Genomic DNA, 18,849 nt, shown 5'->3' on the forward strand with positions numbered 1-18,849 from the left:
AGATTACTTTTTTTAGTGATATTTACGTGATTATGTTGCTTTAATTGTATTCTATATATGCAATTATTGGGTGAATTTTAGTCAAGACTATTTGGTGTTCTTCTCATATTATTTATGTACAATAATATTTTAAGATTATTATATTATTGTGTCTTATATTTTGGACTGAATTAGTCAAAATAATATGTTATCAAAATAGCCTCTACTAGATTAGTTTAATTCTAAAATATAAGAGGTGCATATTCATGGATTTATGGGGATAATTGTTGGTCCAAAGGAATATAGTTATTTGGCCAAATTATGAGTATGTGTGAGGTAATGAGTATATGACAATTATAAGGATTGCTTATTTGAAAAATAGTCGATCCAAACAAAGTCTAATTTTGCACGGAGTTTATTGTCAGTACTTTGATTACTACGTTAACAGTACTATTTACAGTTGGTGTGTTTATCTCAAAACTAGGCACCAATGTTGTGCTAGGTATCATGTAAAAGGGGCCCACCATATATGTAAAATTATTTTGTCATATTTTATTTTATGATATATTATATTAATTTTGAGTATATACTTTATTTACTTTTTTCTGTTTCAGTTGGTCTTACTCAAATATCTAGAAATCTTTGTTCAATTCCTAAGTTGAGTGGATCGAACTTCAAGATTTAGAAGGAAAGTCTAAAAATACTTCTCGGGCGTATGGATTTGAACCTTGCTTTAAGGACCGATAAACCTACTTCTATTGAGGAACAACCAAATACGATTAATATTGAGAAGTGAGAACGTTCAAATCACATGTATCTGATGATCATTAGGCATTCCATTCCTGAGTCCTTTGGGGTTTATTATGGAGAATGAAAATTCCAATAAGTTTCTTGCTCAAATTGAGAAATATTTTGCTAAAAATAAAAAAGGTAAAGCAAATAGTCTTTTGATTTCTTTAACTTTCATGAGGTATAAGGACAATAGGAACATAAGAGAATACATTACGGAAATGTCCAATCTCACAGGTAAACTAAAGGTACTTGATAAATGAAAATTTACTCGAACATCTGGTACTTATCTCTCTTCATACACAATTCACTCAGTTTTAGATAGACTACATTCAGAAGGATAAATAGACTATTAATGAGCTTATCTCACGATGTATGGAAGAAAAAGATAGGATTAAGAGAGATGACAAAAAGTGCTCACTTGGCAACTGACTCTCGTGATAAGAAAAAAAAGAAATCTATGAGTGTTGTAGAAGGGACATCTCAGCAAAATAACAGCAAGAAACAGGTTACTGAAAATCCTTGTTTTTTCTGCAGAAAACAATGTCACTTCAAGAAAGATTGTCTCAAGTACACCAAGCAGTGTGTAAAGAAGGGTAAACTTCTTTTTTTGGTTTGTTCTGAAATTAATTTAGCTTATATACCTACCGTAACTTGGTGGATAGATTCTGTGCTACTTCCACATAAGTATATCTATGTAGGATTGCCTGTAGAGTCGGCCGCCAAGTGATGTTGAAAGATTTATCTATGTGACAAAGCAATTCAAGTTGAAGCTATTGGGAATTTTAGATTACATTGAAAAACTAGTTGTTATTTGGATTTGAATGAGATTTTGTTGTACCATCATTTAGACAAAATTTAGTTTCAATTTCTTGTTTGGACTAATTTGGTTTTTCTTATTCTTTTGGAAATAATAAAGTTAGTCTCTTTCAAAATTCCAAGCTTATTGGTACCGGTTCTTTAATTGATAATCTATATATGCTTCATTTAACAAGATCATGTTATCTAATTCATGTGGTACAAAACATAAATGAAATGAGAATTATGCTATGTTATGGCACAAGCGTTTAGGTCACAACTCTAAACAGATAATTCAGAGACTTCTGCTGATGGAATTCTTGATTCCCTTGATTTAAGTGACTTTAAATTTTGTGTGGAATGTATTAAGGGAAAACAAACAAACATAAGAAAATTAGGTGCCAACAGATGGTCAGACATCTTAGAATTGATACATACAGATATTTGTGGTTCATTCCATATGACTTCTTGGAATGGACAACAGTATTTTATTACGTTCATAGAAAACTATTCAAGATATAGGTACATACATTTAATACATGGGAGGTCTCAAACTTTGGACGCTTTCACATCTTTCAAAGCTAAAATTGAACTTCAACTTGGAAATAAAATTAAGGTTGTCAAGTCTAATCCTTATGGTGAATACTATGGCAGATATGATGAATCAAATGAATAACGTCCAGGCCCTTTGCTAAATATCTAAAGAAATATGGTATCGTCCCACAATACACTATGCCAAAGAAGCCCAACATGAATGGTGTGGTGGAAAGGCGAAATAGAACACTTAAGGATAAGGTAAGAAGTATGATTAGTCATTCTTCTTTACCAGAATCTTTCTGGAATGAGGCACTAAAGGCTGCAACATATATCCTCAATAAGGTATCTAATAAAGCGGTAACTAAAACCTCTTATGAGTCGTGGACAGGAAAGAAGCCTAGTTTTAGGCATCTTCACATCTGAGGTTGTTCAGCTGAGGGTAGGCCTTATAGGCCTAATGAAAGAAAATTGGACTCAAGAACTATTAGCTGCTATTTTGTTGGGTATTATGAGCGATCTCGGGGTTTCAAGTTTTACGATGCCACTTCTAAATCATTGATTGAGACATGAAATGTTATATTTCTTGAGAATGTTAAGTTTGGGGGGAAGATAATATAAGGAAAGTTGTCTTTGAAGAGGAATTAATTTCTTTTCCTAATGTGGTTATAGATGATGTTCAGGCTCCAATTCCTGACTTCACTATTGAAACAATTATAGAACAAGACAACACTATAGTCCCCATTGTTGGACCTGAAGTTCAAACTCAACAACTTGAAGAAGTGTCACTAAAGAGATCCACTAGAGAAATAAGAAGTGCAATTCTAGATGATTATGTTGTATTTCTTCAAGAACATCAAGATGATACGGGTGTAATAGAAGATGATCCAATCGATTTCCAACAAGCTCTACAGAGTTCTAACTCTCAAAAGTGGATAAATACTATGGAAGAGGCAATAAAATCCATGAAAGACAATGATGTTTGGGAACTTATCGAATTGCCATCAGGAGTGAAAACCCATATGTTGTAAATGGATATTTAAAAACCAAAAGGGATTTGCACAACAATATCAAAAGATAAAAGGTTCGTCTTGTTGCAAAGGGTTTTACTCAAAAGAAAGGTGTTGATTACAAAAATACTTTCTCTTCGATTTCGTTGAAAGACTCTTTTAGGGTAATCATGGCACTGATAGCCCACATTGATTTAGAGCTATACCAAATGGATGTAAAAATTGCATTTCTCAATGGAAAAATTGATGAGACGATTTATATGGTGCAGCCAAAAAACTTTGTATCTGGTAATTCAAAATATATGGTGTACAAATTGAAGAAATCCATCTATGGTCTCAAACAAGTCTCTCGCCAATGGTATCACAAATTCCATGAAGTAATAACATCTTTTGATTTTGTGGTGAATATAGTGAAAGATATGTGTATTACAATTTCAATAAGAATAAATCAATCTTTCTGGTGTTATATCTCGATGACATACTCATAGCAAGTAATGATGTAGGTTTATTGCATGATACTAAGAGGTTTCTCAAAAATAATTTTGAGATGAAGGATGTTAGTGATACTTCTTTTGTATTAGAAATTGAAATACTGCAAGGTCATTCTCAAGGTATTTTAAGATTGTCACAAAAGAACTATATTGAAAAAGTTTTGAGTAGATTTGGCATGAAAGATTATGCATCAGGAGATATCACTGTCACTAAAGATGATAAATTTTATTTAGGTCAATGTCCCAAGATAGTACTGAGACTAAGGAGATGCAAAAGGTTCCCTATACATCGACTGTTAGAAGTCTAATGTACGCTTAAGTATGTACGCATCTAGATGTTGCGTTCATATTTGGAATGTTAAACAAATATTTGAATAACCTGGGGATGGATCATTGGAAAGTAGCCAAAAGGGTTAATATGTATTTACAGAGAACAAGCGATTATACGCTCACTTATCGGAGCAGAAACTTTAGAGATCATTGGGTATTCTGATTCTGATTATGTTGGATGTCAAGACACCTAATGATCCACTTCAGGCTATATCTTCATGTTAGCTAGAGAAGTTGTATCCCAAAAAAGTGTTAAACAAATATTTATGGCTTCTTCTATCATGGTTGTATAATTTATAGCATGTTATAAGGTGTCCAATCATGAAATATGGTTGCGAAATTTTGCCAGAGGGTTACGGATACTGGTTGGCATAAAAAGGCCACTGAAATTATTTTGTGACAATAAGTCGGCAGTGATGTATTCCAACAACAAAATAAGTAATATGAAGTCAAAACATGTGGATGAAGTTTCGGTTTATAAAAGAAAGAATTCAGAATGGTCAAATTTCGATAGAATATTTAGGAAGAAACTCTATGGTGGCAGATCTATTGACTAAAGGTTTACCACTTAAAGTATTTCATGGGCATATTGCTCACATGGGTGTTAGTCACTTTTCTGATTCCATGGTTTAGTGGAAGTTTGTTATTGAGGATGTTTTTTTATCTTTATTTATTTATTTTCTATATAGACTAAAGTTGATGGTTTATGCTTTATTATCTGAACTTGTTTATCATGCATGCGATTTTACATAAAGTTTTTTTTTTAAGAATGATCTCACTAAGGAATTTGGACCAGTTGGAAATAGGCATGATCTCGATCACTTTGCATGTAGTTTCCATGCTATCCATTCATACCTGATCTATGTCATTAAATGTATTGGAGCTAAGGAAGATTTAGTTACAAGGGTAATGACAAAAGTCGTCTTGATTTCGTGCTGATACAGAAGATGGACCAGATTGAACTAAAAGGGAATTCTATTATTGAAATAACTTGTTTATGCACGATTAAGGTTTATATAATTTAATTACATCAGATATACGACATAGCCTAAGTGGGAGATTCTTAGACATATTTTAAATAATAATACGTATAATTAAAGTGTAGGCTATGTATGTGGATTAATATTTTATCAAATAGGTTATTTTATTATATTGGACCCAATTATATGATCTAATTAATTAAGGCCCTAGATTCCTAATTGAATATGGACTTAATGGTAGAAGCTCATTCATTGTTAATTAGAGTTTAGTAGGAACCCTAATTGAACTGGTATATATATAGAGACCTTAGAGCTAGGGTCTCCTATAAACCAAAACAACACACACTTGGTCTTTCTTGAATCTCATCTAGAGAAAGATCTACTAGGAGCATTCGGAGTTTTGGTTGAGGAAGACAATAGTCATCTTAAAGCTATCATCATCTTGAAGTTATCATTTATCTCTCAATGGAATCCGGTATATTAATATTCTTGACAATTTGGCATGAATAGTCCTAGATTTAATTTATTCAATATAGATTTAAAGGAATTATGCTAACGTAAAAATGATTTGAAGTTAGATGTTTTAAGTTTGAAAGTTGAAAAGTTATTGTGAGATATTGCGAGATTTTACGAGATAAAAAGTAGTAGCTAAAAAAGTATCTAAAACATGTCCAAACCCATCCTAAATTACCTAAAACACATATAAAAATGATTTGGAGTTGGACATTTCAAGTTCAAAAGTTAGAAAGTTAAGTGAGATATTGCAAGATGTTGGGAGATAAAAAAAACAATAGCTAAAAAACTATCTAAAACATGCCTAAGCCTACCCTAAATCACTTAAAACACATATAAAAAAGATTTGGAGTTGGGTGTTTCAGGATTTTGGAAGTTGAAAATTCATTGCGAGATGTTACAAGATGCTACGAGATAAGATATAATACCTAGTAAACTATCTAAATATGTCTAAACTCACCCTAAATCACTTAAAACACATATAAAAATGATTTAGAGTTTGGTGTTTCAAGTTTGGAAGTTGAAAAGTTATTGCAAGATATTGCGAAATATTGCAAGATATTACAAGATGTTGCGAGATTTTTTTTTTAAAAAAAAACACCTACAAAACTATCTAAAACATATATAACCCACCCTGAATCTCCTAAAATACTTATAAAATGATTTGGAGTTGGACATTTCAAATTTGGAAGTTAGAAATTTATTGCGAAATGTTGCAAGATAAAAAGCATTACCTAAAATGCTATCTAAAATATTTCTAAATCACCCTAAATCACCTAAAACACATATAAAAATGATTTGTGGTTGGACATTTCTAATTTGAAAGTTGAAAAGTTATTGTTGCGAGATATTGCGAGATGTTTGCAAGATTAAAAAAAAAAAAAAGTAGCTAAAAACTTGCTAAAACATGTGTATAAAACCACCCTAAATCACTTAAAATAAGTATAAATAGATTTGGGATTATACATTCAAGTTTGGAAGTTGCACCAAAAGGAAAAAAAATAATCTAACTAAACTGAACATCAACGTAAGAATAAGAGTAGAGGGACAAAAAAAATTATAACAATAAAAAGAAATCATAAAAACTTACCACAGAGAGATTGAAGTTGAGAGAATGTTGAAGTTGCTAATAATCTGAAGGCATGGCAAGGGAGCTTAAGGGAAGAGAAGTTAGACAGAAAGAGAAAAATGAAGGAAAAGATGAGAGAAGAAGAGGAAGTCACGAAATTTGAAGGAAAAGAGAATAAAAAGTTAGGTTCTCTCAATTTAAGGGTAAAATGGACATTTCACCACTTATTTGTCCCAAAAGTCTTCTTTTTTTAAAATGCGATCCAAAAAATTCTTAACACCCTAAAATGTGTCCTGTTTTTGACCATTTTTTCCATGTTTAATTGACAAAATTATTAATCTCACATCATATTTATCTAAATAAAACATAATGAGTGTATAAATTAACGAATGTTCAAATTTTAAATTAATATAAATACTAGTTGAAAGTTTTAACTGATACAATTCAAAGTCAATGAATATAAAATGATATTTTCGTAAAAGTTAATAATTAAGTATGATAAAAAAAAAGTAAATATTTTTTTATTTTCAAACGCACATTTAGTAATATAACTACTATGACGATGAATAAAGGACAAACTACCATTTCAGTCCATGAATTCTATAAAATAAATGTGTTTCATCCCTTAATTTTCAAAACATGCTTTTTTGTCCTTAAGTTTTTTAGAAATAGTGCATTTAGTCCCTAAATTTTCAAAATATTTCTTTTTAATTCCCAAGTTCGTAAGAATATGTTTAAAAGGTCTTTAACCTTTTTTTTTCATTTTATATATTTATATAAATTTTTGAATTACAAAAATATGTTTAAAATAATTTTAGAGAGAAGAGGATATTTTTTTAAAAAAATAATTTTCTAATTTAAATAATAATAATAAATTATTACACTGAACTTTTAAGCCCTATGAAGCACAAACACAGATACGACTATATAATACAGATACGACCGGATATAGCGATTCGTCAATTTCTACAAAACTAAGATACGGATACGTCTAAGGATGCGTCATCTTTTTATATATTTTTTAAATGTATATATATTTCTAAAAAACGAGGATACTGATACGTTGAAGATACATTTTTTTTTAAAAAAAAAAATCTAGGATATAGATAAATTTAGCATAGAAGTTAGTAACAATGGCATAAAATAGAATACAAATACTGAAATACAATACAAAAAAAAACAACATCTTAGATATTGAAGTATAATAGTTAATAAAATGCAATAGAAAAGTGATTCATATTGCAAAGATGAAGAAGAAGATTAGAGAGAGAAGTATGAAATTAAACGAAGAACTTATTATTGAAGATATCTAAATGGTTTATATTTTGGTGGACTTTGTGGGGACTCAAATGTGAAGATGGAGATTAGATGATTCTAGTCTAGGGTTTGGTCCGTTATTTTTTTTTTTCTTTTAGTTTTGGACTCGAGTAGTAAACTTTTTAAATAAGTTGCCTAATTTTAGATTGGGAAAGATTAGATGAGTTACTTGTCTTTTTTCTTAAAAAAAAAAAAAGGATGCATAGAAATAGATACGCCAAATCGTGCGTCAGATACATATCTGGAAAGTATCTGAAAGTATAGATACGTCAAATCGCGTATCAGATACGTATCTAGAAAGTATCTGGAAGTATCGGTATCCGATACGTGTCTGATACTGATTTTTTGCCTCACATGAAGTATCTGTGCTTCATAATTTAAGCCTATTTTTAAAAGTTCATGAACTAAAACGATATATTTTGAAAACTTAGGATAACAAACGTATTCTAAAATATTTGAGGACTAAAAATATATGTTCTAAAACTTTAGGACCAAACACACATATTCTTCAAAATTTGAGATCTAAAAAAATATTTTTATGTTTTATATTAGATAATAGTGTTCTTTTCTTAAGTCATCTTGCATAATCATAAAGGTTACACACATTAGGAACTTTTGGCCCAAAAAGTGTATGATTGGTAACTTTTTATTTGATCATTGAAAGCAAAACCAACATCCAAAATTGAGAAAACATAGTCAACAAGGTCTTAATCCAACTTGATGAATCAATTTTCCTACATGTAAAGAGACCAATTCCAAAAACAACAAAATTAATATAAAACCTTTTGCATATAGTCTTCATTTTTTTTCCTTTTACTTAAAAGATAGTGACAATTGATTTATACATTTTTAAGGAAATTCATACTATTCTACTCACAAACATGAGTAATTATTTTCTTTTTTAGACAAATCGGAACAACAAAAGAAACAAACAACTACAATCAAATTCTTCATCAAGAACAATGGAGAGAATACTATTTAAAAGACATCTTTCCAAATCAAAGAAAAATCTTGAGAGGATATTAAAGTCGCAAAGTTATAGTCATTTTTTTTCGATTTTGCCATTATTAAATACATAGCTACTATATTTCTGAACATCAATGTTGCATATAAAAAAAAATTTAACTAAATTTTGTTTTCTTACTTTTAAGAAGTATATGATTACTTAAAAGTGAGAGCCTGCTGGAAAGCACAAAAATGAAAGCAAATAATGGTGGGGATTGGTGCAAATAGTTGATAATTAGGCTATACAAAAATGTGCATGTGGAAGGTGATTTATGGTACTTAACTCATGCCATACTCTTCTTTTACTGGCTAGAGGTTTTGTTTTTATATCAAAATGAACTTAACTTATAGATAATTGACATATTATTCCTCTTTTAAGTTTGGAGCTTTGATTCCTACTTTCATAATTGTTGTGTTGAAAAAATAATAACAATGAGAATTAAGAAGATTTGTTATCTTTCATATAGTTGTTGAAATTAGGTCGACATGGCTAGGGTTAAAGCCATTATTTTTTCTGGGAGATGTTTAGCTCTATAATTAAATCGCCTAATTTAGAAATTTATGTGTTGCATCTAGATATTTGTTAGGTAAGTTTGTCCATTTTAAAAAATAGTATCACGATTATTTTCCTTTCATTAAGATTTATAGCATGATTGAAGATAAACATGATTCAAGGTTTATAAATGATTGAACTGAATTTTTATTAATATAGCATAAAATATCCTCTTGGTCCTTATAGTTTGTGTTTGGTGTTTATTTTGTTTATAAGGTTTCAAAACATACAATTTGTAAAAACGGAATGTCAAACAAATCGATTGTCGTATCGTATAATGATCATTACCTTGAAAGCAATTGCGGCACAACCTCGTTAATCGTCTCACATTGGTTGGTCCCCACAGTTAATACAATACTCTTGATAGAAAAGCACTCGTCAGAAAAGAGTTAGAATTAAGTAAACATTAGCTGAAAGAGAAACAAAGAGATGGAAGAATAGAAAGAAGAAATCTATGTGTATTCAATTATTAAACATTTATATAGGGAAAAATTCAATACATTTTAGATCTGTAACATTTGTCAAAAACAACAAAAAAAACAACGTTTGTAATAATCAAAATAGTAAATCTATAACATTTCGATCAAAATGTAACGTTAAATGTTTTAAAATTTTCAATGGGAGAGACTTTTTGACGAATTATTCTCTTATAATGACAGGTCAAGTTAATACATGATTTTAAGTAGTCTATGATCTTATTCAATCATTACTTGACATAATGGTTAATGTGTTGATTAAACTTTGACGACGTGAAAATTTTACTAATTTGATTACTTCCTTTCTCCCTCCTCGTTCCTTCTCACTCATTATCATTTTTGTTTCTTGAAGATTTTGTTGTCGTTGTTACCTCTAAAAGTGGATTCATATCTAGTTCATTTCTTCCCAATTGAGCAAACCAAACCTAGCAATCTAAAAGATAACAAGCAACTTGTTCTGTAACACCGACATGGTAGCAATAGGGGTTGGATGAAGGCATTGCAGCAAGCGACGACAATAGTTTTGGGGATGAATCGACAATATCGTCACATCATGAAAGTTTAATCAACTTGTTGATCGCTATATCATATTCCAAACAGAACTGATGGCCAAATGAGGTCATAGATCTACATTTTTCATACTTCGAAGACTAAAAAAAACTTTGAAACCAATAGTGTATTCTATCTCATTTGTAATCAACAAGAAAATTAACATGAACAACGTGTGTGATCAATTTCTTATACCATCCAAACAAATTCTCCTTGCTTTTCAACAAAGGGTGTAGAATTATTGACAAGCTTTTACATTATGAAAAGTTAAAAGGCATCAGACTTTGTCTAGAGTGACTTTTCCAATTCCCACATCATAATAAATCTATCACATTTTCCACAAACCTATTAAAAGAAGGAAGCAAATTTTGGTCTCCCTGCTTGATAATTCAACCCTCATGATGAGTTCAAATACAATGTCACTATTTACATAGTGATTAGTTTTACTGATAATTTGTATCTTTTAATATATACTACAGGTCTTCATCATATCTATTTAGAATGACTTTTTAAGTGTTTAAAAACACGATTCTTACACTTAAATGTCATTCCAAACACACGAACATGATCATATCATATTCTTCACCAGAAGACTTGAAGAAAAGAAAAGAAGAAACCCATTTGATTGAGAACATTTGGTAGAAGGCAAACAGAAGGTGCATTTATATACAAGCTTGCTTCATAGAGATGATACTTACTGGCATTTTATAGTATCTTCACAATTTCACCAAAAGCAGCCTAAAGAAAAACAATAACTTCTAATCAAAAGATGAAACCTCAAGGTTTACCTCCTCATGAGCTCAAACAGCTGTGATCTTTACTCCTCAGCTTCAAAAACTTTAATTACTTTTCTCTTTCTTTATGTACGAACTGATAAAAAAGAAAAATAACAATGTTTGAAGTGATGAGATCACAGATGTTTGGATCAGAAACCAAGTACTATATCTGGTCAGAAGGGTGGTGATGCACTGTTCCCTGCATTTCCACCCTTTGTTTTCTCTTTAGCTCCACTAACTTCATCTCTGAAACCTTGCTTGAATCTATCATAATTTGTGGGCTCGATTGACTTAAATGGGCGCTCCCCCAACACACGGACCAAGTCATCTTGATGTAAGACCTCCTTTTCAAGCAATAGCTCAGCAATCTTAGCTACGTGTTCTTTGTGCTCCTCTATCAACTGAACTGTGCGTTCATATGCCTTAGTCACCCACTCTCTAACTTCATTGTCTATAATTGCACCCGTCTTGCTGCTGTAGGGCTTGGACATCTCGAACATCTTGTCCCTTTGGGGGAAAGAAAGAAGACCTACCTTGTCACTGAAACCATAAACAGCAACTTGCGCATAAGTCATCTTGGTCACTTTCTCAAGATCATTCTGAGCTCCAGTTGATATTTTCCCCAACAGAACCTATTAGCACAGAGAAAGTCAGGTCTATCACTAGCATAGCAAGCCAAAAAACAATCATCAGTTGAAAGGAAAAGAGAGTTCATAGGAAGGTTGTGGTTGTGTTGGTGTTGCTGAATGAAACTCATACTTAAGCAAGCAAAAGACATATAATCAACATTCTGGGAAAATTGATAGTTTGTTCATAAGCAGGTGACCACCAAGTGCAACAATACTTACAACCACAACAATGGCAAATAACAACCTTGTGAACTAAACAAATTGTTTAAGCTTTGAGGTCCTAGCACAAGGCTGAACACAAACTTTGTCGAGAAACATATAATTTGGAATCTTAATAATCAGGGATAATAGATGAACACTTTCACTATTTGATCATACAACTGTACGACAAGTTCTATATGTATCAAAAAATCATTCAGGAGAAAACTCTGGATTGCTTACCTGCTCGGCAGCTCGACCACCAAGGGTCATGCATGTCACGTCAAAGAGTTGTTCTTTTGTCATAAGAAGATTCTCATTGGGAACATATTGAGCAAACCCAAGAGCAGCAGTACCACGAGGGACAATTGTTACTTTGAGCAGGGGCTCTCCGTGTTCCAAAAACCAACCAGCAACAGCATGACCAGATTCATGGTATGCAACAGTCCTTCGTTCCAGCTTGCTTATCAACTATATTACGAGAAGTAGATTGAGGTTAGCACATTTCGGAACTTCAATGAGATGGCATCCTCTATATTTCACAACAGGTAAGGCCAGTAAATCTTCAAAGAATATGGGTTTTTATTAACAATTCAATCACCCTAAAGTAGCCTAAACAGACAACTAAAGATTCAATAGTCAGCAGTTATGTTAGATTCCACACCCCCACCCCCACACCACACACACACACACACACACAAAAAAAAAAAAAAAAAAAAAAAAGGAAGTTTAAAATGATCAAACTGTCTGCATGCTTCAACCCTTTTATATCCCCTGCATCATTCCAATTTATCATTTGTCAGTGCAGTGACTTCAACCCATTTAACTCACCTTAACTCATACGAGAGTCCAAACCAAAACAATTTGTGTTTGTGGTGTATTTGCAAGATTAGATATCCAGAGATCACTTTTAAGCCATCATCTCTTTTAACATCGACACCTTGATGGATCAGCTAGATGAAAAATTAGTAGATGGGGCCAGCACAATGCGTTCTCTAGGTGAGAGTATAGGTAGACAGGAATAAGTTAACCTACTCTCAGGCGAATGGGATCACCATGATCTAATTTCCTAGTTTTAGTGTGTGGGATTAAATGAGATTAATTAAAACTATGCTTCATTCTTTGTAAGCAAATATGGATTCATTCGCAACCCACTGCTAACTGAAATAGCCCTCTACAACATGTAGACAAGTCAATCTACTACCAGCACACAATTAACAGCTTGATTGGAAATGCATAACAAATCAAAAGGTTTCGTGATTCCCAGTTTTAAAATGTTCAAAGACAGACTTATTTGAACTTCTCAAAGCAATTCGTAAGCTTTATGATTTCTCTCCAAGGATGATGACAGAACCCAAATATATTGAAATATGATTGGTAACCAAACTACAAGACAAACCAAGTTATTGGATGTATTTGGATCCTCCCCTCTAGGGATTACACTCAAGTCCTAGATCACTCACCAAAATATTGTCCATCTTCTCCATTCTCCTCCCTCTTTATTTATACCCAACAAGTATAACAAACTCCCTAGCTAATTATTAATATACCCTTAATACTCTAATAACACTCTAATACCATTCCTATCAGAGCACAGAAAAATTAAATCTTAGATTATATAGTCAATAATAATGGAGGCAAAATGGATGATAAAATAAAAGGAAAAGATGATATCAAAAATATGGCAGGAAAGAAATGCATAAGAGAGTGATACTTTGATTGGATTAATGTTTTACTCAGAAGAAAGACATTTCGATGTTTCTTTTCAGAAAAGGAAATAAGAAGAAGAAAATATAGAGCTGTCCATTCAAGTAGTGGGCAATAATAAAATACCTTATTCCTTTTCTCCAGACCACCTATAACTCTGTCTATAGCTCCCTCAAAATGTTCCATAGTAATCACTCTACTTTCGTTTCTGGCAGCAATTAAAGCAGCTTCATTGCAAACATTTGCGATGTCTGCTCCAGCAAATCCAGGAGTCAGAGCGGCAAGTCTCTGCAAATAGTATGACGGCTCATGATCAAGCTTTAACTTCTTTAGATAAATTAGGAAAATTTGGTCACGTCCTTTAATGTCAGGTTTATCGATTGTTATCTGCCGATCAAATCGACCAGGCCTCAATAGAGCTTTATCCAAAATATCAGGTCTGTTGGTACCAGCAAGTATCACAACGCCAGAAGTAGTTCCAAACCCATCCATTTCTACCAGCAACTGATTAAGAGTACTTTCACGCTCATCATTCCCTCCACCAAAGCCCCCTCGGCTCCTTGCTCGTCCAATCGCATCTATCTCATCAATAAATACAATACTTGGAGCACATTTTCTAGCTTCTTGAAATAGGTTTCTAACCCTTGATGGCCCAACCCCCACAAACATTTCCAGAAAATCTGATCCAGAGATGGAGAGGAAAGGCACATCAGATTCACCTGCAGTTGCTTTTGCTAGGAGCGTTTTCCCAGTACCAGGGGGACCAACGAGTAGAGCACCTTTGGGAATTTTTGCTCCTAACTCCTCATATTTCTTTGGATTCTTAAGGAAGTGCACAAACTCCACAATTTCTTGCTTTGCCTCATCGCAACCAGCTACATCTTTAAAATAAACCTGAATCATCAGGAGGAATATACAAGCATAGTAAGCCACCTAAATAACCAAAACATTTTCACCATGTAAAAGTGATGAACGAAAGTACTACCATAATGCATTCATGATAAGATGCAAAAAAGTAAATAAATAAATAATATTTTGAAATTGACCTTATTTTTGGCATTCTTATCCATTTTAGTTATATGTGCCTTTCCCATGTTGAATATCCCACGCCCACGTCTTCCACCTGGACCACCAACACCTAACCCACCCTGCAACCTTTTCCCCATGAAATAAAGGGTTCCCAAAGGCAAGGATGCAAGTGCAAACTTCATCAATTCCTGGTACCAACTAACTTGGGAGACATAAATCACTGGAACAAAATCATGAGGATCAATCCCCAAAGAAGTTTGGGCCTTCTCCAACTTCTCCTCGAACAATTCAACACTTCCAACATTGAAATAGTATTTATATTGGCTTACGTTACCCATAGCTGGCTTCCCATAATCAGGAATCTGTGGAACATCATCTTCTCTTTGCCCTGTCTTATGTGGAAAGCTCCTTACGTACACTTTTGCAACAGATCTGTCTGCAACTTCAATCCGATCCACTAAACCAGGTTCGAGAAGTTTATTTCTAAACTCTTGGAAACTAATCTACAGAATATCAATCAATGTAGAAGATTTTGTTAGGATCCTTCCTAACAAGAACAAACTCAATAACAAGGAATTGACTCAAGAACAATCATGCACGGAAATATATTGAAATATTAAAAGAAATGGTAACAAGATAATACTCAGCACATTCTAGAGGGATGAGAAATACTCTCCTAAATTCCTAATTAGGAAATCCCACTAAATTCTTCGCACCTTCCTCCGACCCCTCTCCTTCTATTTATAGCAAAAAGACCTAACAAACTTGCTAACTATTTACTAATATGCCCCAACTAATAACTATACTAATATTCTACTAATACTCTTATTATTTCTATAACTAGGGTCTTACAGATTTATAAGAAGGGGGAGGGAAGATCCAAGCCAAACCAAACATGGGTTGACCCTATAGGCTATTCCATAACCTAATTAAAACTTCAGTAAAAATACAATGAATTGAAGTTCAAAAACCCCCCAGGAAGTAAATTTAAACAGCAGAGTCAGTTCTTTTAGGATCTCAGATTTAGTACCATGAAGTCTGCTATATATATTACTATATATAAATGGGGACTAAAGGAGAAACTCTGATCTTCCTGCCCCTTTAACTCCATGTAAATTCTATTACAGCCTATTCATCTTGATTTAATCACCACAAATTATGTTTCTAGCTAGAAAAATGCTGCAATAAAAAAGTAAATGTAAGGGATTAATAAATTTGGACTATTGCTTTTTAATCCTAAGGAAGAAAATAAAATTACACATTATTAAATTGTTATACAATGTCATTTTCCAAGACCTCCTTCCAAAATATTTAATATCACAAAACATCTGGAGTTTATTTAATAACACAAATAGGTTATCATCGTTTGAACCAATGACTATAACCTCAAAGAAATTTAGATATACAATTTTTCATTTTGACCACTAAACCAACCTATGATGGTATACAAATAACAAATACCAAAACAAAGGTGATCCGTGTTTAAAAAACCAGGATATCGGGTTGAAATGAAGAGGATATTATTATAGACACGAGAAAATTATTCAATGTAATGACAACTTGAGTGTTATACGGATAAGCGGAATAAAATGGTAGCGAAATACATACCAAAAAAGCATTTGTATGTGCCTTGGTTATTATACAGGGCTCAGAAAGTTACCTGCTTCTGTTCATGAGGATCCATAAAAAGTGATGAAAAAATGAAGCCAACAAATAATAAAGGGGCAATCAAATTCTCAAACTGCCGAGTAAAGTCCTCTTGTGAATCTGTGTGACCAGTATTAGAGTCTCCTGGCAAATGAAGCATAAAGAAAATATACGTCTCAGTAATAGCAACTAAAATTATTTAGCAATGGCATAATAAAACAGTAAAGGAAGTGATTAGGAATGACTAAAAGAAAAAGTGTACAATAATTCCAAATATGAAAAAAGGGGGTAACAGTCCAAATGATACGCACTTGAAGGTGTAAGCGTCTTTTAACATTTTTTATAGAAAAAATAGAGAGAGAATAAGAAGAGCACTTGGAGAAAAGAACATAGAACATAATACTCAAAAGTAGAAATTTCCAGAAGGAATCTAGTGAATGAACATAAAATCTGATACCCTGCTACCAAACCTAAAGACAAAAGTTGGAGCCCAACAAAAGAAGAAATCATTCGGCAGAAAATTTATTGAAGACAGTTTGGCAAATTGAGGTAGAGACATCAAGAAAAAAAAAAAAAAAAAAAAAAAAAAAACCCATAGCACACGCTAATAAAAAGAGAGAGGGTGATGTTATAGTAGAACTACTCAGATATAAAAACGTGAAAATGGCACCCTATTTTCAAGTTTCAAGCTAAGTTGACGAGGTTCCCCACAGACTATAATCCTGGTTCTTATGTAATATGCTTTTCTACTAGATTTCATACTGAGAAGAACAATTACAAAATCCTAAAATCACCACATTTAAAATCAAAATGGTCAGAGAAAAACAAAACCCATAACTGTACCACTCTCTCTCCCTATATGCACATGGCCAGATGCATGAATGAAAACAACAATATAGAACACCAGTAACAAAATGATCAGATGAATTCTTTGTCCCTCTCTAAGAGAGACAAGAACAAAGAAGATTGTGTGGTTCAATCAATATTACAACTAATAATCCTTCCACATTCCACCCCCTAATTTTACTTGTCTACGCCATTTTTAATTTATAGATGATAAATTACACAAGTGAAGAAGAGAATTACTTGACCTTACAAATGGGGGAAAAGTAAAGACACTGGGCCAAATGACAAAGTCCAGTACCTTTAGATTCTGTCTTCTGCTCTTTGGCTTTTGGAATCTCCTTCTTATCCTTAGGGTAATTCTCATAGTCTAAATTAATTCATCATACATGATAAAGACACTCAAATGCAAAAAAATGTTTAGTAAGTGAAGAACAGTTAAACTATGCAACCTAGACGGAAAAAACATAAAAATGATCACTTCACTCACTTCTTTTCTTCGGCGATCTGCTGGAGAACAGGCGACGAACCCTAGGGTTTGCTAGAAAATAACTGACATTCTCCAAGTACTTTCTAGAAACGAGCTGCTTACCAGCTCCAACCCCAGTTGATATTGAATAAGCCTTCGCAAGTCCTAAGCAACCATACAGGTGGGAAATACATGGACTACTAAGAGGGTTAGCCTCCAAACAAGATTCCCTTACCGAAAAAATCCTCACATTGCAACAACCCAAATGCCCATTCTGCAAAACAGAGACTTCCTTCATCATTACCAACTCAAAACAGAAAAAACAGAACAGAATCAAAAGAAACTAAATACCCAGTTTAGATATTATTACAGAATGTAGTTTGGAAAGTGTAGAGCGAGATAGAGAAGCTCCGATCCTCGAAAAGATCATCGACTTTGGCAACCGTAACATGAACCTGATTCCCTCTAACTAATACTCAGAGAGCAGAGACTTTATGGGTTGTGCAAGAAATGAAGAATAGGAAAATGAAAGGATCGAGAAATGCTTCCATATTGCAATTCGCAGTGGCAGTGGCAGTGACAAAATGGATTTTGGGAGCACTCGAAGAGCTTGTGAAAAACTGCAGCAGACGGAATCTGGCTTTCTCCCAAAAATTGGGTTATCGCCTTGTTTATGGGCTTTTTGACATTTCCACCCTTAACTTTAACCAGATTAAACTAATTGTTTCATTGGGTATTTTCCTTATTTTTGTAATAGGAAAATTGGAGGAAATGGCAAATGATTTTTGTCAAAAAAACAAACATAAACAATAAAATTTTGGCAAAAGTGTGCTATGCACATGACATGTTTTTTTAATCTTCAAATTGTTCCTGGTATGGTCGGTTAACGGTTTTTTTCGAGTAATGTGTTAGATTTTTCTACTATTTTAAAATTCGAATGTGCAGTTTTATAACTATTTTGATTTAATTTAACCATTTTTCAAAAATATTCAAAATTAATCCATTTTTAGTTTCTTTATCACAATTTTGATTTTAATTTATAATATATATTTAAATTTTACATTATTTTACTTTTTCATTTTAAATTTGAATTAAATTTTGTATCCTAATTAAGATTTTACTTAATATTTTATACATACGATCATCTAAAAAACTATA

The 18,849-nt window shown here is 32.6% G+C and overlaps 1 protein-coding gene across 2 annotated transcripts; it reads right to left on the reverse strand.

The window, feature by feature from the left end:
- Nucleotides 1-10,987: 10,987 nt before the first annotated feature.
- Nucleotides 10,988-18,497, reverse strand: LOC120073176 (ATP-dependent zinc metalloprotease FTSH 10, mitochondrial-like). 2 transcript variants are annotated; one of them, XM_039025842.2, is made up of 8 exons: nt 18,062-18,497; nt 17,713-17,965; nt 17,524-17,592; nt 16,393-16,523; nt 14,750-15,235; nt 13,830-14,597; nt 12,240-12,467; nt 10,988-11,801 (listed from the first exon to the last, which is right to left on the reverse strand). In XM_039025842.2, exons 1-8 carry the CDS (start codon nt 18,140-18,142, stop codon nt 11,343-11,345), a joined length of 2,475 nt encoding a protein of 824 aa, XP_038881770.2. In that variant the 5' UTR covers nt 18,143-18,497; the 3' UTR covers nt 10,988-11,342. The 2 variants fall into 2 exon arrangements, with proteins under 2 accessions (XP_038881770.2, XP_038881771.2); XM_039025843.2 differs by lacking the exon at nt 17,524-17,592 and having other exon boundaries at nt 18,062-18,366.
- Between the last annotated feature and the right edge of the window lie 352 nt (nt 18,498-18,849).

Source organism: Benincasa hispida, chromosome 3, assembly GCF_027475165.1.
Source record: "Benincasa hispida cultivar pf3 chromosome 3, pf3_genome.v1.1, whole genome shotgun sequence".
NCBI lineage: Eukaryota > Viridiplantae > Streptophyta > Magnoliopsida > Cucurbitales > Cucurbitaceae > Benincasa > Benincasa hispida.